Source organism: Protobothrops mucrosquamatus, unplaced genomic scaffold (genome assembly GCF_001527695.2).
Source record: "Protobothrops mucrosquamatus isolate PMUCROS unplaced genomic scaffold, P.Mucros_1.0 scaffold577, whole genome shotgun sequence".
Taxonomy (NCBI): Eukaryota; Metazoa; Chordata; class Lepidosauria; order Squamata; family Viperidae; genus Protobothrops; species Protobothrops mucrosquamatus.
Genome location: NW_015386878.1, coordinates 133,271 through 160,296, shown reverse-complemented (window position 1 = coordinate 160,296; position 27,026 = coordinate 133,271). Strand labels below are relative to the sequence as shown.

The 27,026-nt window shown below is 35.8% G+C and overlaps 1 protein-coding gene across 1 annotated transcript in view; it reads left to right on the top strand.

Annotated features, from left to right (window-relative positions):
- Window positions 1-27,026, top strand: part of CFAP47 (cilia and flagella associated protein 47) — a 174,451-nt gene that overhangs the window by 94,565 nt on the left and 52,860 nt on the right. The window contains exons 42-53 of the mRNA XM_015817345.1: window positions 615-691; window positions 909-1,054; window positions 1,737-1,845; window positions 4,148-4,365; window positions 5,081-5,255; window positions 8,607-8,800; window positions 9,445-9,588; window positions 11,078-11,251; window positions 14,425-14,536; window positions 16,829-16,966; window positions 19,998-20,095; window positions 26,509-26,687. Of these exons, the coding sequence (XP_015672831.1) occupies window positions 615-691; window positions 909-1,054; window positions 1,737-1,845; window positions 4,148-4,365; window positions 5,081-5,255; window positions 8,607-8,800; window positions 9,445-9,588; window positions 11,078-11,251; window positions 14,425-14,536; window positions 16,829-16,966; window positions 19,998-20,095; window positions 26,509-26,687 (1,764 nt within the window). The remainder of the gene's footprint in view (window positions 1-614; window positions 692-908; window positions 1,055-1,736; window positions 1,846-4,147; window positions 4,366-5,080; window positions 5,256-8,606; window positions 8,801-9,444; window positions 9,589-11,077; window positions 11,252-14,424; window positions 14,537-16,828; window positions 16,967-19,997; window positions 20,096-26,508; window positions 26,688-27,026) is intronic.

The window sequence follows — 27,026 nt, the reverse complement described above, 5'->3', positions numbered from 1 at the left end:
GCCGCCGGGCAAGCAGGCGGAGCGCAGCGCCAGGGGAGGGGGAGCGAGCGGCGAGCCGCCGTGGCTTGCCTGGCGGTGGCGGCGGCAACAGCAGCTGCTTCAAGACGCTGACTCGAGTATAAGCCGAGGGGGGCATTTTTCAGCCCCAAAAATGGGCTGAAAAACTCGGCTTATACTCGAGTATATACGGTAAGTCTTTACTAGGATTATACTCATAGTACAGTTTGTCAGGCTGGTGTTGAAGTTTAAAACAAATTGGCTACTTGAATGTGTAACTGAAAGATGCTGTGTTCATGGTCATGCCCAAAGCATTATTGAGATTATGCTTCTCAGTAATTTCTATTTAGTAATGTTTTATTTATTTATGAATTTATTTGCCTCCTTAATCCAGATTTTAGGCAGTGTACAGATACTAATTTTTAAAGCATACACAGCCCTGGTATTTAATCTTATACTATATTGTACATATTTCTTATGTTATGTAACGTTGTGTTAAATCAAATCTGTACTATGTCAAGAAACCTAAAATGCAATTTAATGTTAAAATCAAATTGGCTTTTACAATTGGAATCTTAAGTTATTTCATTGTTTCACTTCTGTTTCTTTTTGCTTAGTTCTGAAGCAGGTTTCCTAAAGGATGCACAAGATGTGATAGATGTATGTGGATTATATAATCAGGAGGAAAATGCTGGTAAATGTTCTCTTTTTGGTTTCTTACTAGCTTTCTAAAATATGCATGAATTTTTTTACAAATTGCTCTTTTTAACAAATAAGACTTCCCATCCGATTAATTAGTATTAATTACGTTGTATATTTTAGTTCTCAAAAACATTGCAATGTTTCAGATATCTGTCAGTCATTTCTTAATTTTCATATTGCATATAAACCTTTCTATTATATTCTGACAGCTAATGAGTCCAATTGCTTGCAAGAGTTCTTTAGTCCATTGGATACAGTGTTTGTGGACCAAGATAATTCTATCACTCTTGATCTCCACTATCTTCCTTTTAAGATGGGAAAACGTTATTGTGTGATTATTTTGATCAATGAGCAGGTAAATTTTATTATAATGCTGAAATGGATTAAAGTCACCATGGTGACAATTAGAACGAACAAAATAATATGGTGCAACTTAAACTTAATTTCAGTGAAATTGAATAGTAATGACAAGAATAATAGCATTAAATATGCTGTATATATAAAGATAATATAGTATATAATGTTTGACTATAATTTTCTTACTGTTTATTTTGGGACTGTGGTTTGTTTTTTCATCAAAAGAAAATATTGCCATACTTTTACTAGTAGAATTTTGTTGTGAATTTGTGATTTTTTTCAATGTGATATACAAATTGACAAATAAGAAAAAATAAAATAGAAATAAACCAAAAAAGTACAAATGTTGCTGCTTAAATCAATTTCATAATTCAGCAAATGAAGCCATACTAACAAATGAACAGCCCCAACTCACATTGTCATATGTTCCTCCTTGAACCTGCTGTAGCATTTAAAAAATAGCTCACATGAGAATGACATCATATAGATATTCAAAATATTGAATACTGTACCAAATAGATGTCCAGCTATTTTTTTTTTCTAAACTTGAGTTTAATAAGGGACACTCTATAAATAAGGGTCACCTTATAATCATTATGAACTAGGTAATCCAAGAAACTTCTAATTTATTCTGAGGAATTGTTTCCAAGAAATGACTTGCATATATTCTTGTGTTTCAGATTGGGGAATTTTTGTATTTGGTGGAGGGCATATGTGATTTGCCATTGCCTTCAAGCCTAATTCAAATGGACAGCTCAAATATTTTGTACATTAACAGCACATGTGAAGGTAAGGGGCAGACTTTAAATTTTGAGATGCAATGAAGTTTTTACAGTAGCAAGAAGTAAGAAGAGTTGCTGTTTGATTTATGTGTGTGTGTGTGTGTTCTTCAACTAAGGTACTTTAATTGTAAGGTACTTACTACCATATGAGAACTTTGTGCTCGTGCTAATATCTAATAACCAGATATTATTTCAATATTTCATATCATTTCTTTTTACTAGTTGTCTTAGCATAGCCATATTTGGTCATGAAAATTAGTGCAAGTAGTAAAAGCTATTTGTGACTATTATATAAGTGAATGGTCTGAAACTTGGAAACATTTGGGAAATGTGTCTTGTTCAAGCCACCTGAGATAATTTTGAAGTAAAAAAAAAGCTAAAAAAATATTATTCTTAGAAAATAAAAAGGTGAAATACTTTTAAATATATTTGTATTAGACTGAAATTTAATTTGGTTTATCAAGATTAAATTGGCTTTCTTCAATTGATCTTTTCTAAGAATGCTGCCACAGTATTTATTGGTGGTTGATATGACCACAAACTGGTATCCATAAAAGAAATAGGCAGAGAGAAAGAAAGGTTACTAAACAGTAATTGTAATTCTCAAAGATAATGACTTGTATAGCCTTCATTCCCTTTGCATGGATTCATGCAACAAATTGTCTTGAAAGAACTACAATTACTGCCCAAAAGACTTTTCTGTCATGAATTTTGATTCAGACATAGTTTTGTATGCCAATTTAATGAAGGCTAAACAATCCTGTCAGTAAGAGATTGATAATCAGGGCTTACTGTACATTGACACAGTTGTAGCAAAGAGAAAATATATCTACAGATCTGAGTACAATTGATTTAAAGACATATAGCATTGTCAACAGGATATGCAGTGCCTCTTAACAGTTTACAGTACTTGACCTGTCTCTCTTTAAATACATCAATTCTTTTACAGTCCGAATTTACTTTGTTTTCATAGGTTTGAATAACTGTTTCAGTTGTAATCCTGAAAGTGACTTTGTCAACTGCATACCTACATGATCATTGGTCTATGTATGTCATGCATCAATCACTACACATTTTTCATAGTTTTGCTCTGTATTTATGTTTTGAAATGATTACATCAAAATATACATGACTTCATTTTGACACATTTAAAGTGTACTTATTTATTGTGGTGGAAAGTATATTTTATTCTTTTTTATTTTGTATTTAAAAGTTCTTCACATCCTTACTCAGTCTTAAAAGCTCTCACTTTTTTGTTTAAATGTTTTAAATAGCAGTTTTCTCAAACTGATGTCCAATTGAATAATTAAAGTGTGTATTATAAGTGGAGATTGCCAACCTTTTTTCAACGGCATTCATTAAGCTGCTATTTCACATTTTAACTATTATGGAAAACTTCACATTTATACACTACTAAAACATTCATGTTTGTCTGTATGTAACCGTTAACTTGAAAAAATGGTGCATCGCATGACAGTTTTTGAACCAAGGTACCTCAAGTGGGCTAACTTACAGAATGCATCCAAAATCCAGGACCCATGACTCTCATGAAATTGAAATTTGACAAATTTTATACAACATTTTATAACATAAATATTCTCATAAAACATTTTGACATAGTAAAGTTTAAAATGTCATAAAACATTTCCCATGATCAATTTCTGGTGTTTGAATGTGTTATACAATTCAATATGGGCTATTTTCAAGGCAGGTGCATCTCTGAAATTTTCCTTGAAATTTTAAGAGTTTTCTAGTGAAGGCAGTACATTAGAGCAGAGGTCCTCAACCTTGGCAACTTTAAGACTTGTGGACTTCAACTCCCAAAATTCTGAGGAATTCTGGGAGTTGAGGTCCACAAGTCTTAAAGTTGCCAAGGTTGAAGACCCCTGCATTAGAGGCTCTGCCATTGTTGAAGGCATTGAGGAATCGGGTAAGGAAATATCTCTGAAAGGATGACCCAAGGTTTCCTATTTGGTCTTTAAGGGAACAGAAGCTTTGTTAAAAGTCTGCAACATAGGTTGTTGACTATATTGAACCTGTCCATTATTTCCAACTTTATGTTAAAGAAGCAAAAAAAAGTTAGTGCTATTGTTCTAGATTTAATACTGACACATGCAAATTAACTGGCACAAGCAGAATTTTACTGGGTAGTTTATGATGCTGCTTCACTTTCCTACCAGCATTAGAGCAACAGAGAGGAGGCACAGCATGACTTTATAGTGATGAATCTTTCTTGCTTGCTCGCCATCTCCTCTGTGAGTTGTGAATAAAAGGGCAGATGACAAATGATTTTATTACAGGTCAGAGAGAAATGCCACCAGTTCTTTATTTGAAGTGTCACCTTACTGATATACTTAGAGAAAAGCTGAAGATCCCTTTGATCAATGACGCTAGAGAGAAAGCATTGGCTATTGCAGCACAGCAACATATGTCTGCTCTGGAATATGAGCGAAGAAGGGCCACAGGAACACTTGAGAGCAGTAGCGTTCGAGTTGCAGTTGCAGCTTTGGGATTGTCAAGAGTTGAGGTGAAAATGCTAATTATTTAAAATACGACTATAATTTTGCTTCATACATTACCTTTAAAACCGCTAGCTAAGCAGATTTTTATTGCACATAAAACAGACCGAAAAGGGACCTTATCCTCCTTTTGCACCTCTTATCTATCTTTTGGACTCTAGTTTTCTTTCTTCTGTTACAAAATCACCAAAGCTTTAAAAAGATTGGATTTCTTTTAACCATAATGCTGCAAAATGGAACATTTATGACTTTTTCTTATACTGCTATTTAAGAAAAGTCTTAAAAAGAATTAAAGAATGTGTTGCTGTCATATGTGCAATTTCATGGCACATGTATCTTAGCCAAAACAAGTCTGATTGAATTGGATTTACTAATGAAGTCTAGTGGACAATAATGTTTAGGCCCCCTTTGGAATAATTTATAAATAATAATAATATATTAAAATTAATATACTTGTCTCTCCTGAGCATTTCATATTCTCTTCTCTTAGTTTAAATGGGCTATGGTTTTGATAATTTTCTAAGTTTGTAAGAAATTCTGTATTCATTTATTCTAACTTTTTGATATATCATCTAATGGGGGATGTTTAAACAAGATATTCAAGATTTCTCAGCCATTAATTTCTGCTATTCAAAGGTGTATTCTTAATATAATCACATATTTTTCTTTGAATCTTGTTTCTAAAAATTCTTTTACATCATTATTAAATCTATGTTTTTACAGAAAGATGCTCTGCACAACTATCCTTTATTCTCTGAAAAATGTATTGAATATAATGTTGAAGCGAGCATGCCTGAGTGTTTTGAAATTCCTTCAAAAATATATATACCCGTGTTAGCCTCAAGCAGAGTTAATTCCTCAAAAGCTAGAAAACAAGACCATTGGCTTGATAAAGCAGGTAAGAAGCATCAAATCAGTTCAACTAAAAATTAATATTTAGGTGCCATCTGATCCAGGAACAAAATTTATCTAACATTACTTAAAGGCGCCACCTACTGTACTGCAATTTTTTATCCTAAGCTTTGTATAGCAAAGAGATACCCCGTGAGTAGTACATATCCAGTACTGGACAGAAAGAAATCAATTTGGAGTTGTTTATGAGTCATCAGGACTAATGTAGGCTACAAGATAGTTATCTAATTTTCCACCAAAATCTCCCCAGTTCTGGGATAATAACCCATACTAGTGTTTGATTAATTTTATTCCAGATTAGACAGGTGGGGATGTCATGATCATGATGTAATTGTTATCTTTTCACAAGTATCAGCAAGGTACAGGCATTCCTTGACATACAACTGCAATGGATCCTCCCTATTATGGTTGCCTTGCTTAACCACCCCCCTTTTTGATGTGGCTGATAAATGAATGTGAGGATTGTAAAGTGGAGCACAGGTACCTCAGTAGTGGGAGAGGCGCTTGGAGGTCCAGTGCAGACTCAGGCCTGTTACCATAAGCCTCCTAAGGCCTTCTCAGCTCTCCCCATATTCTACTTCCCACCCCTTGGTGGGCCTTCCCCCCCAGACCTAGTCTGCAAACCTTCTCCTCCCATTGATTCACCATAGGTCTTTCCCTCCTCCAATGGTTCTATGTAGGCTTTACCTCCCCTATTATGTCCCTGTAGGCATTTCCCCCCTCCTACTGGGTCTCTGTAGGTCTCTCTCTCTCACACCAGGTCTCTGCAGGCCTTTTCACCTCCCCCTGGTTCCTCACAGGCTTTTCTCTCCCCCACTGGGTCCCCATAGGCCTTAGTCCTAATTTCTCACCCCATCTGACCCCACGCTCTCCTCACATCTTTTGAAGTGCTCCAGGGCCTACAACACTGGAATGGATTGCTTCATTGCATAGACTTTGGAAGTGGTCACTATGTTCCCAGCTACCAGAGTTCATTTGGCAGCTGGGAACATGGTAGTCACTTCTGGAATTATGTTGCATGTAACCAAAAGCATTAAGCCCTATTAAAAATGAATCCTTTTTTAAAAAACGTTGGGAGAAAAATAAAATAAAATATGGGGTAGAAGAATTGTATTAAACTTAGACTAATGATAAAGATGTATCCTCTATAAATTATTAATGAAATTTATTTATTTCAACATATTAACTGTGTCAAAAATTGCTCATATCTTTAGATAAATTAAGAGTGCATTGTATTAAAAAAAGTTCTTATATTGAATTATTAGCATTTGTTTTAATTTGGATATTTTCTGTGCTCCTGTTTAAACAAAAAGAGACAGTTATAATCTTATTCAAGCAAAATTTATTTATGAGCCAGGAATATGGAAATTAGTTGTACTGCTTCTCTAATTGACAAATTGACAAATCTGAGTATTTTTGTGAGAGATAGCCAATGAGGATAATAACTTGGTGAAAAAATAGAAACAAGGTAATTCATGAATTAGCAGGTCATAATCTTACCTTTAGGAGACAAGAAGCTGATTTCTTTCTGATAAATTTGAACCTTAGGTGCAATCTGTAATCTGATAGCTAGTGATAGCATGATAGTAATGTTGGAGACATAATATAATAGTGTATTATTCTCCTTAAATAATAGTTCAATGAGGGAAACTATTAAATACAAAAACGATTATATCCACTAGCTTGCATATGTCTGCTGTAAAAATCTTAACTTGTGACTGAATTTTAATTTGAAAAGGTCCATTTACCAGTGAAGATATTATAAGAAATTATTCTAATCACAAATTAGCAATGAAAATTGTGCAACAATGTAGTAGACCAACAAGAAGGAGCAATTTACTGTATAAAGTTGAGCAAACTCATGAGCAAAGTACAAAAGATTAAAAACAATATGAGAACTAGCAATGGTAAGGTATGTGTGTATATATATATATATAATTATATAATTATATCATTATATATACCATATATTAAGATTGTGTATTTATTTTTTCAATGTATAAGTTGCCCCAGTTGTCCACATATCTCTAGATATTGTATAACAAGGAATAAAACTCCAGTATTAGTGTAGAGGCATATACTCTCCTATCCTGAGGTCTGTTTAAAAGGGCGATAATTTAGGGCTTCCCTAACAGCAGCATGCCTGGCTGAGGAATTCTGGGAGTTGAAGTCCACAAGTCATAAAAGGGCCAAGTTTAAAGATCCCTGTCCTAAGTTATTAGCTTTTTTTGATAAGTGAGGCCACTTTCACAAAAGCATTTGAAGTCATTGTTTATATTTTTGTAATTGGACAATTGTACGTTGAACTACACAGTGCTGAGATCTTAATTTTTTCATGGTCTTAATTATGAATAGAAATCCCATTAATGTATGCTGTTAAGCAAACTTTTCAGTCCCAAAGTTCATATAAATTGCTTGTTGCATTTTGGCAGTTTTGTGTATACATCCTACCTCTAGAGTAGCACTCTTATAAACACCAGAACTTAATTACTGAAACCATATCATCTGTGTCTCCCTCTTCTTACCAGCTATTGTGATTTCTACCTTTGGATCACCACTGTCATTTCTGAAGCAGGAATCCAGTGGTATATTTCCCACTGATTAGGTCATTGTGCTGGTATTTGGCTGATATTCAGGGAAATTGGTCAAATGTGCTTTATGCAAACCATTTATTTTTGTATTCAAATATTGATTAGGATTGCTCTAAACAACATTGTTGTATTAGCCATGGTCTACAACGAGTAACTTATATAGATAGTCCTTGACTTACGACTGTAATTATGGTTTGAAGTTACAGTGGCTTCGGAACTTTCTTATGACATATTCTGGAAGTTACAGTTGTTTCACCACCACACATGATTGCAATTTGGATGCTTGGCAGCTAGCTCAGGTTTATGACAATTGCAGTGTCTTGTGGTCAGGTGATCATCATTTGCAACCTTCTCAGCCGCTTTCCAACAAGCAAAGTCAATTGAGGAAGCCAGCTTAGCTTAACAACCACCTGATTTGGTAAACTACCGTAGTAAATTCTAGTCCCAATTATGGTAGTAAGTTGAGGACTGCTTGTAACAATAAACATGAATAAGCATTGGAAGACAACAGCAACAGCTATTAAGACTGACTCCTGTTGCTAATTTCAACAGTCTTCTGCATATTCAAATTGTGAAATTGACTAAATCAATTTCTAGTCAAATTTTGTTTCCATTTTCATATATTCCAGCCAGATGCATAAAGTACACTTTCTAATTAGCTTCTGAAAAGTTTCATGCATCCCAGAAATATTTATAGTGCTTAAGTATGGAATTTAACTTTTAACTTTAACTTTTTCCCTCTACAGAAGATGATGCAATTGAACTTCCTCTAACATTTAAGCCCCAGTATGCTGGTCGATATCCTTGCCATATCCTTCTGGAATCTAAATATGACGTCCGCCTCTTTAAGATAGAATGTGTGGTGAACACAGATACCTATGAGGCTGAACTAGAGTTTGTAACTCCAGCATATCAAGCAGTGATACAGGACATCCCAATAGTATGTCTTTTTTTACTTTATAAAAGTTAAATATGACATATTAAATAAATTAAATATTACTATAGTCAAGATGCTATTCTGAAAACTAACAAACTAAAATACAGTTATGCAAAAAATGTCAACACTTTTTTCTATAATTAGTATTTAATTAAGGGAGTAAGTTCACATTCATTGTAGCAGCAGGAGGAAACAGAAGACTTTTATCCCTTCTCTTTATTGCATTCAAAACATCTATCTGATTTCAACTAAACTGTGAAATCTTTCTAGCAATATAATGATTTATTTACTGTATAACTCAATCCAATATAGGTTTATTCATATATTTTCTACGAGTTTAAACTTGAATTCTCATTCATGTTGTTTCTAGCTACATTTCAGCACATTAACTACAATATTTTATATCAGGTCCTCTCTCTTCCCTCTCTTCTGTCAATATTAGATGAAAGATGTTAATCTTTCATAGTAAATATTTTACTATTTTACCAATTCAACAATAATTTGGCAGTTTATGTAAAAATCAAAATATCTAAAATCATAGTATCTTGTTATTGCAATATTGAATTGTGATTTTTTTTCTGTGCTGTTCCTTAATAGTTCTTATATGTCTTGCACCTCATAAAATATCGACTGCTTTTATATTTTAGACTAATCTGAGTCAACAAGATTGGAAACTTAAAGCAGATTTAAAAGGATACTGTTTTTATGGTCCTCCTATTATATATGTAGTCCCTGGTGAAACAACTCTGTATCCTCTCATGTTCAAGCCAACTGCTGAATGTGTAACTATGGTAAGAAATTAAAGCATTGCTTGTGTATGGTTTTTTGGTCCTTTGGTATGATATTCGCTTGCACTTATGACAAGAGTATTTTAATCATATATGCATCATATGCTAACAGTGACTATAAATCAGGCTAAAGTAGCATGCAATGTGTAAATATGTGTAAGCACATATAAAATAAAATCTAAACCCAGAGCTTATAAAATGTTTTCTATAGCCATCTCTATTTCAGTTTATCTTTTGATCATTCACTAAATTATTAACTCTTTGATTACTTTAACACAGAGAGATAATCCAGAATTTCAGGAATCAGCATATAGTATTGACAAGCTATGTGGTGATATAGCTCATACGTTAATATCCACTTGCTGCTCCCATTCTTAGGTGCAGCTAAAATAACCAGAAATTCAGAAATTCATTTTTTGTGGTGTCTGGCCTTTGGACCTTTATCCTTCCCAGATATTAGATTGGCCCCCAACATTATGTCTTTTTGTAAGGGCTTAAAGATGTGGTTTTATTATCAAGTTTGGAGATCCAGGTGTTTGGTATAGCTTATGTAGTAACTTAATTGCTGTTTGTGATATTTGTAACTTGTCTGCTGACTGTACTTGTATATTTTTTACATAATTTTTAATTCCTGCTAGATGCTAAGAATCATGAATTTGAGATAGGCAGCAGCCATATAAATTGAAATAATTAATAAAGGAGCTTATCTGCTCCTGAAAATACCAAGGAAGTCCTTCTTGGGTGTAGTATTACCTGGACATTCTAGGTTTATAGGCTAGGTTGTATGGATGTGTCTGAAATAATAAGAAGGTTGGTGAGCATATTCATAATATAAGGAGAAAAGAACAGAATGCATACGTGAAAGTACAGTTTCTTTTCTCACTTTCAAGTAGCTCTCTGTTCTGAAGCAAGGTCCCCGCAAAATCCAAATGGGTCTCTCCTTGATAGCCTTCTGAAAGGACTTGGAAGCCTGATTATTCTCCTAAGCCTTGGGATGTGTGGATGGATTCCAGTTTTAGAGAGCCATTTGTATGTTACTGGGATTGCCATCTTGTAACTACCTTGTACAAAGTAGTTCTCGATTTACCACCATTCCTTTAGCAACTGTTCAAACTTACAATGATGTTGCAAAAAGTGTCTTATGACAGGTCCTCACACTTTAAACCATCACAGGATCCCCATGATCAAGTGATCAAAATTTGGGCAAACAAAATCAGTGGGGGAAACTGAATTTGCTTAACGATCATATAATTCACTTAACAACTGGGGTGATTTACTTAACAACCATGGTAAAAAAAAATTGTAAAATCAAGCATAACTCATTTAATAATCACCTCGCTTAGCAACAGAAGTTCTGGTCTCAACTGTGGTTGTTAATTGATGACTATCTGTAATTTTGGGGGGATTAATTTTTATTCTTATTGGTTTTTTTGTTTTGCAAAAATGTATTTTGCCCTGATAATAAATGTTCATTTCTTTTCTATAATCATAGGGGCAGCTTACTTTACAAAATGAAGCAGATGGTACGGATCATATCTTTCTCTTGAAAGGAATTGCAACAAAACCATTGGCACTGGATCATATTAAGATAGATTGCCAAGTTAGACAAACTATACAGAAAGTCATAATGGTGCCAAATTTTACCAAGAATGAATTGATATACAAGGTATATATGTCAGTTGGAATGAGACTGTATAATTGTTTTACAGAATGTTCAGTCTAATAAATATACAATGAAACCTCAATGTAACGGACCCTCTTTTAGGAGACTTTGGATGTAGAAATTAAATTGCTCCACAGACATTCCCCTGAAATAATAGACAAGTCTATTGCTTGTGACATAATCTAAATGACTTTGGTAAATTTAAACTGGTTTTATATCATTCAAGCTGATTTGTATCATATTATTTGCAAATGATGCAAATAACTTCATTTTTGATGACCTGTGCAATGATGTCATTATACAAATGATATAAAGCACCATCATTGATGTAATATATGAAGCACTGGGCTTTCAGAAATAAAAGGTATTCTATTCATCCAACTAGTTTGAGATTCCTTTGATCTTTATTAATTAAATCATCTTCCATCTTGTGATCCTTTATATGCTCAGAGTAGTAAAATAACAGAAATAAAATTTAATATTTTTCTCTCTTTTCATAACATCTTCTCAAAATCAGAAGATTTGTCTTCAAAACCAAAAATAAGAAATGCTTCAATTGTGTATTTGTGTTTATTTATTTTTAATATTTTAATACAGTATTAAATGAAGAAACTAGTTTGTTTTGGTGGTTAAGGCATCAGGCTAGAAACCAGGAGACGGTAAGTTCTAATCCCACCTTAGACACAAAGCCAACTAAGTAAGCTTGGACCAGTCACTCTCTCTCAGCCCTAGGAAGTAGATATTGACAAATCAGTGCTAGAATCTTGCCAAGAGAACATGTGGGGATTTTTCCAGGCAATCACCAAGAATCAACATCGACTTGAGGGTGATCATGAACACACACACACACACACACATAACCACCACCACCACCACCAAACCCCAAACTTATTCAATGCATGTTTAATAAAATGTTTACATTCTTCCAACCTCCCAACTAGTGAGCAGTTTTAACATACTTACTTTCTATAAACTCACACAATTCTCAATTAGATATAATTTTAGACATTTTAAAGATGCTAGTATGTTCCAAAGATTAAATAATTGCAGGGCATAGCCCCAGCTTTAGAATGTACAGAATATTTGTCCTTTTCATCTGCTGTTGATTATCAGTCTGGTATATGACACAGAATTTGGTCCTTGGCATAAGATACCCCAGAACCTTAAATTCAATGAAGTTGCCTTCAGATTGTCTTGTTACCACTTCTACTCCATGTTTATATTTTTACCTGCAATCCCACCCAAGTAGCTGACCTTAAAGATTTTGTTAACTATGAAGGAAAGTTTTAAACCATTGGATACAAGTTGGGTGGCAAATAAATTTCATAAACAATAAAAATAAATCAATACTTATGTTCTGCACAATGATTTAAGCAGAAAAAACCCCTGTCAAATATCAGGACAGTACAATGCTTTAAGTGCAACAGAAGAGGTTTGCTCAAATTTGCCTTGTTGCTGGCTTATAAGAACATTGTGTCTAGTATGTTTATTTGGTGGAATAGCTTTTTTTAGTGCAAAGTATGCTTATTGCAATAACAAAAGCAAGTACCAGGGGGACTTATGATAACTAATAGTCAACTGCTGCAACTATCTGATTTTTCATGTGCAGCTGTAATGATATTAAAAGAAATTTAACTACTATTAATCTTTTAGCTTAGAAATTATTGCAGAATCCTGCATGTAAGAAAAATGCTGCAAATATATATTTTCCAAGCAAATTTTTCTGAATATACAGCTTAAACCAGTAATGGGGAAAAGATTCTGTGTTGTCAATAGCTTAGTCTTTGGCAAAGCCTGGGAAGATTGGTCTGCTTTCCTTATTGCCATAGGCTCCTGTTAATTGGTGAAAAACTGACATCCAGAAATACTCAGTCTCTTTCATTACCGTATTAGAAAAATCTATTGGACTTTTATGACTTTAAATTATTATTTTTATATTATAATCTGACATTGGTCTCAATTCCAACCATAAATAGATTTAGATCTGCGGTTATTGATATTAAGGATATAATTTTTCTAGTACAAGAGTTGCCTTTGACTTCTGAGTGCTATGCTCGGGGCCTGCATTAGAAGAAAGGTAATACAGTTAAAGCAAATTAAATCAGATTTATTTCATTTTAATTTATACTTAATTATCTAGTTAAAATATTTCTCCTTAGTCATATATTCAATAATTTTTCTCATTATTAAACAATTAAAATTTTAACTTTTGTAGATCTTTAGGATGTGTATCTTTAGGAGCTTTCAAGAGCTGCACGATGTCTTGAGGTTTCAGGCTGTCTACCTCTAGTTTACATTATTCTACTTGTATCAATTACACATGTTATCTATCCCCTGAGAAAACAGTTTTTAACACTAGAATGGAAAGAGGAAAAATATTCTTTTAACATAATGAATACACATACACAAACACACTTAACATACATACACACATACCTCTAAAGTATCACTTTGTAATTTTTTTAATGACAAATGTCAATTAAAATGATTTGTATGTCTACATTATGCATATAGAAGTATATAGAGTATTTCTTGCTTTTTAAACTTACTGTATGATTTTAAAGTGTTAGAAAAAAATCTTGATCTTGCAAGCTTTATTTTGTCAGAACTTTTCAAAAGTTATTACAGTGGTACCTTGGTACTTATTGTTAATTGGTTCCAGGAGGTGCGATGAGTACCAAAAATGATGAGTACCAAACAAATTTTTTCCCATAAGGAATAATATAGTGAGTCACAAGGTAGCTGACACCAACAAGTTCTAGCTTATGCATTGAGTACCAAACAAACAATGAGTGCCGGGACAAAATGTTCACATTGTAATGCCTTAAGTACCAAATTCAGTGAGTTTCAAAGCAGCTGGGTACCAAGGTACCACTGTATACCTAAATGTGATAGATTTGAAATGACACCCTAGAAATATTTTCCTTCATACAATAGTCAATTAAGCTGGAGTACAAGATCTAGATGATTACTAGATTGCAGCAAAATGGTCAAAGTGATAGCAGCAACAAGCTACCTTTGCAATGTAGTTATTTGCACTTTTATAGTGAATACCTGGTAGTTCTTATTAAGCATGGTAGAAAAATACTGGCATTTGAACTCATTTTAAGAGCAAAATTTTCTATACTATTTGCAGGAAAATTGTAATGGAGCTTTTTTTTTTCTGGTCCTATTAGGTATCTTCTGATCTTTCCATAGTGAGTGGTGAAATGACTTTGAAGGTAGAACCTGAGGATACAGCTGCCTATACGCTGAATATATCTCCATGGAAACGGGGAAAATTTAATGGTATGTTTTAAATTTAACCTAGTGTTAGATTACAACTATGGGATAATTAACAGATGATTAACAAGGAATGCTAACTACTCATTAAATTATCTGATCTCTAACCTGTTCTATTTTTCAAAGAATCAATTACAAAAACTTTTTCCTTCTTCCTGTTTTAAAGCCCATTAAATATAATTCTAATCTAAAACATATGTTTCCCAGCCCATTGTCTCTTCTGGCCTGTTGCTTTTCATCATGTTGAACTTGGTTTGTATCATTTATGTCTCTTGTGATTCGATTACTTCTTTCATAGACGTTTTTTGCTACATTTGTCACAGCGGTTCTTAGCGCTAAAGAGGGTAATCATTTTTTAAATAAAATAGCAACCTTCTTGATGAGTAGCAATATCTATAGAAAAAGCCATTACTTGTCTTCTGGGATTCTCATGATTTCCTTACCAGTAATGTCAGTTATTTTGAACAAAACTGACCATACTTATCAAAATATATCTACCCTTTTAAAGTTATGTCATAATGCTTCACCATACTTTAAAACACTGAATGATGTTGATTATTCAAAAGAAGGAAATCTTTAGTTTACCATTCAAGTATTTACCCATTCTGCAAATGGGAAATAACAAACTTCAAAAACATTGTAACATTTTATTGGGCTTATAGTCTCAGTCAGACACTGGAACATTTTGTAAATATGACTTTTTAGCATGTGAAAATAAGTAATGGGTTAGTTGTCTAGTTTCCCATCCTCTTTCCATTGCAGCCATTATATTCTTCTCCTCCTCTCCTTTTTAACTGAAAGTGCAAAATGAGATATTGGACTGATGCTTTGTCGCTGTCCCCTTTATGTTTCTGCAAACCTATGTTTCCTTTCCTTTTCATATTTATACTTGACCTGTTTTTAACTGGTCTGAGTGCTCCTTGCACCTAATTGATAAGAAATGATTTTATTTTTTCCCCTGAGAAGATGAATTTGAAAAAGGGGTTTTTTTTACTTTAATTCCCAGAATTCGTCTTCACAATCACTATAATGTCTTTAAGGGAAAAATAAATCCTCCATGGTGGTTCACTGAGACATCTACAGCAGAGAAACTATGCCATTCCCCTCTTTTCTTACTGCAGGAGAAAATATGTTTAATGTTAATTGCTAAAAAATTGGCAGGAGAACAGTTTTCCTCTGGGAGCTGGGAATTCCTCTAGGATTTCTAATTTATTGTTAACCAACCTTAAAAAGTTGTTGAAGAGGCATCTTGTATTAATGCAGATAGCTTTGGACAGCTAACAACAAATTTCTGACTGTTGCTATATATCTTTTCCAATTCTAATTACCAAAATGGATAATTCATTTTCTAAAATTTGTTTGATATGTAATGAGCAGATCATTATTTCATATCTGATGGTGATGTTGCAAAATTCAACAGTCCTGGAAATTGACCCATACTGGAATGAAACAACTTTTGCCACAATGAAATAAATCCCATTTCCACCTTTTATAGTTTTTTAAAACTTTACTGTACCATATATTCCTTACATTTCTACTAAGTTAATTTTGTATATGTTAATTGTTTCAAGGTTATTATGTGGTTTTTCTGGAAAAGCTGTTAGCAAAACTCTCATAACTGAAGGTTATTCATGTTAGCTAGATTAACAAATAATAAACCTTTCTTAAGTTCATATAGTCCTTAATGACTTGTTGAAGAACAAAAACCTGTTCTCCACATCACCTAGTGGTAATAATGTCACATTACACTTCCCAAGTTTTGTTCATTATCACCTCCTGTATCATTTCAATCAGAATTCTATCAAATGTGTCTGTAAGTTTACCTAACAAACTAATTACCCTGTATTTTTGCATAGTCTCTCAGGCATAGTCTCTGCCTTTTACAACTCTTAACTATTCCTTGCTCTTTAACTACATCCTTTTTTATACATATACATTATGAAATATCTTCATGTCTTTTTCGCAGCATTTATTTTCTTACATGGCTTTCCCTCCTTATCCACAGTCTGTTTAACTTCATCCACCAAGTATTATTTGTCTTACATTCCATTCTATGTATTTCTGTGGAATTTTATTTTTTCCAAGCAAATGTGTGTAATGGGCGGAGGAATAACCTTGAATAACTGGATAGCAACCAAGACAATGGTCAGATAAAAGAAATATCAAAACTCAATTTGAATTAAAATTTTGGATATTCTTCTGTAATTAAGCACAATATCAGCATTGAGATGAAGATAGCAATTGATCTTATGAAACAGATTATTTCGTTAATAGAACATCTGGTAACTATTTGCTTAGGTATAATTGTATTTGTTGCTGAAGAGAGAGAACAGCAGCAGTATCAACAAAACTCTTTACTGGAAGAGCCAGATGGTGTTCAGTACTCTCAGAAATCATCAACAGAAAAGCTTGAAACAGGCAATGGGGCAAACAGTGGTAGGTTTTTTAAATAGTCGTTTTATTAGTCTGCTTAAATGTTCTATCATCAGTCATTTTGCATTGAAATACTTATTTTATATGTCAAATCAGATTCTCCTTAAATAATGCATTTTGCCTGATTCTAAGACAAGTATCTATTTGTTGTGCAGAAAACCTATCTATTTTTCAATGTATAATCAGATTGTATAATCAGTTTTTTCCTAGTGTTATAAAATTAGCATTTCTTTTCATTAAGAATATTGAATTTGAGCATAAGTTTCAAAGGTTTCTTTGGATATTAACTAAAATGTTTATATGGTCAGTATATACAAATATAAATTAGCATTCTAGTACAAATAAACTGGGAATGCTTCTTGGTCAGTAAATATTGTATGGCATGAATATTAACTATTTTGTTATTTTTCAATTTTAATATGCAGTCTTTGTTTGCATTTAACATTTATGCTCAGAATATAATAGATACATGGCTCATAACCAATATAGGAGTCTTGGGATAATCCTGAGCCACATTCTCATCTTAAATAGAAGGATATTATTTGACAGAAGCTCCTTTATCTTCTGCACTTGAGGAAACTGTAGAAATTGTAAGAAACATACCTTCAGGACCATATAGAGCCCAGCTTATTTTACCAACCAAAAACCTCATGTGATTTCCCCCCCCTCTTTCTAACCGTCCTCCTAGTATTCTCTCCTGATTATTTCGAAAAGTTTGAAATGGAAAATGTGCTTTATTTTAACCTTGGGACTTGGGCCTAGCTGGAACTGTAACACTTCATTAAGATCTTCTGACATCTATTTAGCCATGCAAGAATATGTTCTGGCTTAATGTCAGACCTGCCTTAATTTGAACCTTTAAGCAAGAACAACCCTTAACTCCATTTGTTGAGAAAGGTCAAATGAAATACAGTAGAGTAAAGCCAGAACTGAAAAGTGCACACCAAAATTCCCAAGTGTAACTTCCCCCACTTTAGGTGCATCCCCCTGCTGGTCCCCACTGTCTAATCAAATTCAAAGCGATTGTTTTTGGAATGGTTGATTCACACGTGGGCTGGAATATAGCTGGGGTCTGTTTTCAGCTATCTGACTTTGAAGTCACATCTCTGGGTGAAAACAGTGAACTCTTCCTTACCCCTGAATCCTCCCTCCTCCTAGCCGGAGTTCATGGCAGACTGCATCAAGCGATAGCAGAGCACAAGTGTGAGATGGCAGTTCTGACAGAGATGGGTGGAGTGGTTGGGAGCTGTAGTATTAAATAATGAATGTCAAGAAATAAATTTTGAGACAAGCAAAAATGGTTATCTATAAGAGCATCCTTCACCCTCCTTTTTGTATTGAAGTAAGAATTGAGGATGTCAGAAAAATCCTAAAAGTAGTTTGAATAGAGTGCTCATGGGAAACTAAGTGTGTATGAAAAAGAAGGAACAATATGGACAATGCAGAATGAATGCAGAATGCAAAATGAATGACTGCTCATTATGAAGGAAGTATGTTAAAGTAATTTCGTTCTACGGAAAAAATAAGGATCAGGTAATATTAAGTGACTTGGGGGGAATTGCTAACATTTTGGAAGATAGATTCAAGATTCAGAAGGATCTTGACAGGATCTATGCCAAAAGATGCAGTTTCAATGGCTAGAAAATTAGTATCTTGCATTTAGACAGGAAAAAACAGATGCACAGGTACAGGCTAGGCAGTACTGGCTCAGTAATGGCTATGAGAAGAATGTAGGATCCTGGTGGACCACTGCTTAAGTATGAATTAGGAATAATGCTACAACTGCTCAAAAAAACCCACAGTCTTGGGCTGCATCAACAGAGGTAGAGTATCAAGATCAAAGTAAGTAATAGTACCACTCTATACTGCACCAATGAGGCCATAATTGGGATGCTGAATCCAGTTCTGGTCATCACAATACAAAAAAGATGCTGAAGCCCTGGAAAGAATGGAGAAAAGAGCACCAAAGATCATAAGAAGTATGGAGGCTAAATCCTATGATGAACAGCTAAAGAAACTAATTATATTTAGCTTAACAAAGAGAAGACTGAAGGAAAACATGATAGCAGTCTTCCAATACTTGAATGGCTCCTACAGAGAAGATGGTATCAATTTATTTTCTATAACATCTGTGGACAGGATAAGAAGCAGTGGGTGAAAACCTGTCAGAGATAGCTCCACCTTGGAAATAAGGAGGAATTTTCTGACAGTGAGAACATTAAGCAGTGGAACAGGCTGCTTCTGAAGTTGTGGGTACTTCATTGTTGGAGATTTTTAACAAAAGATTGTATAACTATGTGTCTGAGATGGTATTAGGACTCTTGCTTTGAACAGAGAGTTGGACTGAAAGATCTTTAAGGTCCCTTCCAACTTTAGGATTGTTTGTTTCTATGGGTGAGCCTGCCATTATAAATATAAATCGGCTATATAAACCAAATAAATGAGTAAGTAAATACATTTGTGTTTGTGTGTGTGTGTGTGTGAGAGAGAGAGAGAGAGAGAGAGAGAGGGAGAAGGGGAGAGAGAGAGAGAGAGAAAAGGTGCTTCATTGTTTAAGACTGGGGTGTCAAATTGCCGGCCCGCGAGCTGGTTGCATCAGGCGGAGGCCGCCCCCACCTCAGCTCTGGCAATACGAAAAAAGTTGCGATACATCATGACACATCACATGATGTGGCGAGTTTGACACCTGTGGTTTAAGGCATCCAATGTTCACCACTCAGATGACATATTGACTCTAGAAAGCATATAGTGGTTTAGGGCTTCCAGCCTATATTTTCCAGACTATATTCCAATGTGTATAATTTAATTAATATAGTGATTGGTACTGTCACAATCCTAAGAAAATAAATCTCTCAAATCATTCTACTCCTTGGCAGTGTATTTGAAATACTCAGGATATTTCAAAAAGAGCTATGATAATTTAAATACTAAAATGCTAAAATGTGCATGAAATGCTTCAGCCAAAACTCAGGACCGACCTTCCTTCCTTCCTTCCTTCCTTCCTTCCTTCCTTCCTTCCTTCCTTCCTTCTCAGAATACAAGTCATCATGCTGCAAAGTGTGGTTCTCCTTGGAAATGCATAGTATGCCAGCACAGCCAGAAAAAACTCTGAAGGTTGAATGTGCAGTTTTGGTAAGTCAGCTTTCATTAATAATGCCGGGAAGTATATTTTAGTTGTATGGTGAATTGTGATTTTACTGATGAGGCAGGATTCCTATTTTCTGTCTTCCAGGAATCCCCTTATTTTAGAAAGATGTCAAATTACTGCTGTGTTTTATGGTGTAAAAAGAAAAAGAAGGAAAAGGTGCTTGGACAAATGCCTTGATATTCTTTTATTATACAGTTTAAGTCTTTTCTTAAACCCCATCATCTAAGACTATAGAGTAATTTACTGTAGTCTGAAGCTTCTTTGTCCTTATTGTGGGATAATTCTGTAAAATGTTATATTTTCTAATCCATCATGAACTTTTCTAAGACAGTACAGTGAATATTACTTAAAAAAGTAAGAAAAATTATAGGATTGTGTGCACTGTCCATACATTCATCTATCCTTCAATATGTTGCTCATTTTGAATCAATTTTTAATTTTAATATAATTGCTATATTGGCGCAATGGTTAGAATGCAGTATTGCAGGATAACTCTGTCCACAGCCTGGATTTTGATCCTGATAGGCTCAATTTTGATTCGGCCTTCCATCTTTCTGAGCTCAGTAAAATGAGGACCCATATTGTTGGGGGCAATATGCTGATATTTGTAAACCGCTCAGAGATGGCTGAAAAGCACTATGAGGTGGTATATAAGTCTAAGTGTTATGGCTATAACTACTGATTATTCTAATTTGCAAATTATTGGGATTGAAGTCCAAATATCCACAGGACATCTGAGTTGTTGCTACAGTTGTTATATATGTTTTTACATTATACAGTTGTTATACATAATGTTTTTATTTCTAGATATGTTGGGCTTTTTAAATATTCTATTATATAGTATATGATTCACCAATAGATTTTTTTCTGAAATAAATTTCAGAAAGGAGGTAAGAAATCTTGTGCCAGGATTACACAGAGGGATTAGCATAGAAATTTCATATATATAAGAAATGTCTTCTTATCGTAAAAATGTCAGGCTCAGAAAAACTCAAAAAATCTTGCTATTTCATGAAAAATATAGAAACTGATAAGAAAATGTTAATGAGAATAATATCAAATGAGAACTGATGGTTATTGTCAGAGGACAGGAAGGGACAGGAACTTCCTAGACAAGGCATTCATCTCTTCTTTACTTACAGTGATAGTTAATACATATATTGTAGGAAAAGAGCCACATTAGAGCAGCAAAAAAACACAGAAAGAATAAAGTTTTGTGATTGCTTTCCATCATAATTCTTAAAGTACTTTTGTTTTTTTTTCTTTAGCTGATGTAAGAATGTTAATGCTGAAAATGTTATTATTATTACAATAAAATCTGCATAGAGAAACAACTGCATTAATTTATCTTGCCAGTTCATAAGAAGCAACTATCAAAAAGAGAAATACACCATCCCTAGAGAGAGAAAACTTTGATTAATACAGAATAACTGCTAAAGATTACTATAATCAGTTCTCTGATATATCACTTTAGGCCTAGCATTAATCAGTACATAATTATCTTCAAATGCAAGCTGAAAAGACCAAAAATATGGTAACTAGAATATACTATTCACTGTATACCTTATATGGATATTTAAGAAAAGGAATTGCTTAATGTGCTATATGTATGTACACATATATGCAGATTTTTAATTTGCTTTTTAAATATAAAAATATTCTGTTGATTTTTCACTCTGAATACTATAAATAAATGAATAGTATAGTCTCAGTTTTTAAATTCATAGAGAAGAAGCTTGCTTTAAACACTTTCAAACACAAATCTATAATACTTGTTTTTTTTCTGTATTAAATTGCTCCAATTAACAACTCATTACTGAATGAGAAGTTGAAATAGCTACAAGGTCTCCCCCCCCCCCTGTTTCAATATGCAGTAACTCTTGGTAACCGGAATAATATCAGACTTGATTTTGAGGATAGTTACATTAAATGCATCATCAGATTGAAAACATATTAGTGATCACAAATATAAGGATTTGTTTTTTAAAAAAAATAATTTTGTTTGCTGAATAATGTGACAAACTTTCATCGTTAGTCATTCAGTCATGTCTGACCCTTGGCCACTCTATAGATCAGCACACTCCATGCCCCTCTGTCTCACATTGCCTACTTCCTCTCCACTGTGGTCATCCAGGTGTCATTCTTTATAGTGTCCAGCCAGTGGGTACTACGATGGCCCCTTCTCCTTTTTCCTCTGATTACTCCCAGCATGATTTGCTTTTCGAATGAATCAGCTCTCATGACATGACCAAAGTATGATAGCCTCTGTTTGGTGATCTTTTTGGCAATGTTTTTGGTGAGGGTCGGTCTAGGACTACTTTGTTATATTTGCAGTCCATGGCATGTGCAATAGTCTTCTCCAGCATCACAGTTCAAAGACATTTACCCTTTTCCTATCTGCCTTTTTCAGAGTCCAGGTTTCGCAGCCATAAGTAGCAATTGGAAAAATTATTGCGTTAACTAATCTACATTTGGTTGTGAGGCCAATGTTTTTACTCTTTCAGACGTTATTCATACCAGACATTGCAGTTCTTCCGAGTGCTATATGCCTTCTGATCTCAGGGCTGCAGTCACCACTTTGGTTGATTTTAGAGCCCAGGAAGATGAATTCCTTTACTGTTCCAATGATGAAATAGGCCCCCAAGGCCTTGCCGACCCACTAAGATACCTCATGCTTCCCCCCCCCTTTCCTGAAGTGCTGGACTCACCTTGAAAAGATCTATCTCCTCTCTGCCGCGGTTTTTGTCTTTGAGGGAGAGGAGAGTCAATGGAAGCTCCTGGGTGCCCGTAATATCATGGGAGTCCAGGCACTGATCCTCTTTTGCACTGAATGGGAGCCTGAACTCTCACGGTGTTTGCTCCCGTCCCCAACTCCTTTCCGCCACTGCTGGAACAATTTTTACCACGACGGAGACCTTGGGGAAACTAGAAGCCTCGCTTTGTGGCTCTGCTTTTGCCAGAAAAAGCTATTTCTCAAGCCCCTTCCTGGTGAAAATAAGCCTCTGGAGGCAGTGCGCTTACTCCGGAGGCTTGTTTTTGCAGCATTGCTCTCAATAAGGCCGGCTTGCTCCAGAGGCTTGTTTTCACAGGATTGCTCTCAATAAGAGCGAGGCATGCTTTAGCTCCATTTTTGCCAGGAAGGGGATTGAGAAATGGCTTTTTCCTGGTGAAAACAACCTCAGGAGCGAGCGCGCCTCACTCTGTGGCTCTGTTTTTGCCAGCACAAGCCATTTCTCAAGCCCTTTTTTGATAAAAATGGAGCCAAAGAGCGAGGTGCGCTTGCTCTGGAGGCTTGTTTTCATCAGGAAGGGGCTAGAGAAATGGCTTGTGCTGGCAAAAACAAGCCTGCGAGCCTGATGCTGGCAGAGTGAGGCAGCGGTGGCCAGAGCAGACCCTTCCATGTCTCTCCTCACTTCCCCAAAGCCTCCCTTCACTAACCTTTCCAGCTCCGTTCTCCGCCACCAAGTGTAGAGCAACAAAAGAAGTTTGTAGGACTATGGGTAAAAAAAAAAAATTCAATCAGACCTTCCAACTTTGCGAGATTTTTTTCCCCCCCGCAAGAAAAGGGTAGGTAGGATTGATCTCTTTTTTTTAGTCCTTTTGCCCCGCACACAGAGAGCGGAGCTGGAAAAGAGGTTAGTGAAGGAATGTAGTTACCTCGGGTGTGGATTAGGATTTGGCATTGTGGATGCCCTGGGGTATGGTGAGGGTTAAGATTTGGCATTGTGGATGCCCTGGGATGTGGTGGGGGTTAGGATTTGTTTTAGCACCTATGGAGTGCTTCCAAATGCAGGGACTGGCTGTGTTTGGAAGCGCTGTATAGGCGGTGAAAGACTTTTTATCCCAACGGAGATCTGGCAGAGACTGCAAGCTCCGTATGCCTGGAATGGGGCACTTGAGAAACAGAGTGCTCCTTTCCATGCAGTCACATAGGGTGCTTCAAAACGCAGGGAATCCCTGCATTTTGAATAGCCCCACCAGAGCACAAACACTCCACAATCCATAATGCTAAATCCTAATCCCCTCGCAGGAAAAAAAAAGATCTCGCAAAGTTGGAAGGTCTGATTGAACTTTTTTTTTTTTTTACCGGTAGTCCCACAGGCTTCTTTTGTTGTCCTGCACGCATTGGTGGAGAATGGAGCTGGAAAGGAGGTTAGTGAAGGGAGGCTTTGGGAAAGTGAGGGGAGAAGGGAAGGATCTGCTCTGGCCACTGCTGCCTCACTCCGCCAGCATCAGGGCTTGAAGGCTTGTTTTCACTGGAAAAAGTCATTTTTAAGCCCCTTCCTGACGAAAACAAGCCTCTGGAGCGAGCGTGACTCGCTCTTTGGCTCCATTTTCACCAGGAAGAGGTTGAGAAATGCCTATTTCTGGCTAAAACAGAGCCACAGAGTGAGGCGCGCTCACTCCGGAGGCTTGTTTTCGCCAGGAAAAAGCCATTTCTCAGGCCCCTTCCTGGCGAAAACGAAGCTAAAGCATGCCTCGCTCTTATTGAGAGCAATCCTGCTCTGCGCCTCCATTTTCTTATACTCAGACAGAGCAGAAAAACTCAAGCCTGCCACTCAAACACCTTTCATCCGAACGGAGACCTTCCAATCTCTCTCAGGTCTGTGTTTGGATAAAAAGTGTTTGAGTTTCTCCGCTCTGTTTTGAAGGAAGAAACCGGAGGTGCAGAGCAGGATTGCTTTCAAGAAGATGCAGGTGCTCTGCGTGCGCTGGCCTTATTGAGAGCAAGCCTGCTCTGTGCCTCCGTTTCCTTTCACTCGGAGCAAAGAAACTTAAGCTGCTGCTGCTCAGTGAGTGAGTGAGGAGGAGGAGGAGGAGGAGGAGGAGAGTAGTGAGGATTTGTGCTGGCCAGGCAAGGACTAGGTCAGGCGGGGTGGGTGGCTGGCTGGCTGAGGAGGAGTATCATGGCCGGTGAGGTGGTTGCCGTTGCTGCCAGCTTGGATGCAGGTGCAAGCGACCTAGCCCTGCGATGCCTCCTCGCTCAGTTGAAGGCTTCGTTCCTGCCCTCACACCAAGGCTGGTGCACGTGAGTGAGCAGCGCACCCAGGCTGGTTCCTGCGCCTGGCTGACTCCAATTCCATGCTTTGCCCCATAGGAATGGAATGGAAGCTTCCGGGGGGGCATGACCTCTTTTGCAGAAAATTTGTGTTTGAACTCACATGATATTATGGCACCCAGGAGCTTCCATTTGTTGGCGCAAAAAGCATTTCAAGCCGACTGTCCTCTCCCTCAAAGAGAAAGAAACTGCAGCAAGCAGGAGACAGATTTTGTAAGGTGAGATCTTTTTTTTTTCCGCGAGAAGTTGGAATTGATTGATTGAACTTTTTTAGTCCCATTTCTTTTTTTGTGGGACTGCAAATGGCGGAGGAGGACTGGGACCGCAGTAGAGGGATGAAAGAGCTGGTCTATAGTGTATAGTTTGGATCAGTATACACACACACACGACTTTAGAAAAAAATTCAATAGAGGACAACCAAAATGATCAGGAATCTCAAAATGTCTTCATTCTGCCTTTCACTGCAAGGAAATGGGTCCTATTTGATTAGTCTGTCCAGGTAACTAATGGAATTAATGGGGTTCTAAAGGGAGCTTTGAGTTGTTTTTGATGGTCTGCTGTAAGGTCCAACTGAGGCCTTGATTGCCACATGAAAAGAATGAGCAGTAGGGTGTTTGGCTCAGATTGTATCTATGCAGCCCTTTCACAAATCTGGTTATGTTCCTGCCATCTTGACTTTTCTTGATACTCCATGGACGTCCCTGGGCAGATTTGTACACAAAGATTATTGATCCCAGCCAAAAATCAGCACTTTGCATTGACCTGTAAAGAAATTAAAATAGTTTTATTTTAAAATGATGTTTTTTATTTAAAAATGGCATCTGCATTTTGCAGTAAAGTATCTTATAAATCATCTAAAAGTTGGGAAATTAAGAGATCAGTGACAGTAGGCAGGACTGCTTACTCTAGGAAGAACTGGATGTACAACTGCAGATGTACAGCTTGAAGTAGTTGGACTCCAGAACATTTTGTGTCTCATTTGAATAGTTTTTACATTTGTACATTACTTGAGCTTTTTCATGCACAAGAGGTTATCCCTCATATCTGAAACATTTTGTTTGTTTGATGCCATGTGAAATACAGAGTTTTCACACCCCCAGAAACATTGCCTAAACTTTACCATTTGTTGCTTGCATTGTTATGTGGAGTTTTCCTTCTTTCTCTTTTGGATTCTTTGGGTGTATTTTCATCCTTAATGAGATACAGTCAGTAAAGGAACCTAAAAGATCCATACTATGTAGAGAATTGCAATACTGTTTCAAATAAACATTATTTCCCTGCCATTTTACCAAACTGTTTACTAAAGTTTGAAGATATCTCTCCTTTTGTCTCTTTTAGGATACTATTGACATTGGAATTCCAATAACTAATCCCACAGCTGATGTTCTGGAATTAGATGTAGAATTAATAGATGCTATTATACTTAGTGGTGAAAACAAGCTTGTTCTTGAACCAAAAGAAACACTGTTCTATGAAGTAAAGTATTCTCCAGCTACCACTGGCCATATGGACGGAAGGTATGTTCTGCTATTGTAGTTGATATAGCTCACACATTTCTTGTCATTAAAAGTTTTCAGTTTACCTTCATTCTGTACTTTATTGTGAACTTTCATATTTAATAAAAGCGGCTTATTGCTCAGTGCATTTATCTTATGAATGAGTGACTTTTAGATTGTTTCGGTACTTGGGTGTTTGTCTTTTTAATGTTGTTTTTTTAATGTTGTTTTATGAATATTTCTCTTTCGGGTACAACCTTCAAACTGATGGATTTTTTCCCTTGAAATACATTCCTGATGATGAACGACTTTTGTGTCATACTTTCTGTAAACTTTATTTCAGGCAACTAAAAATAAGAT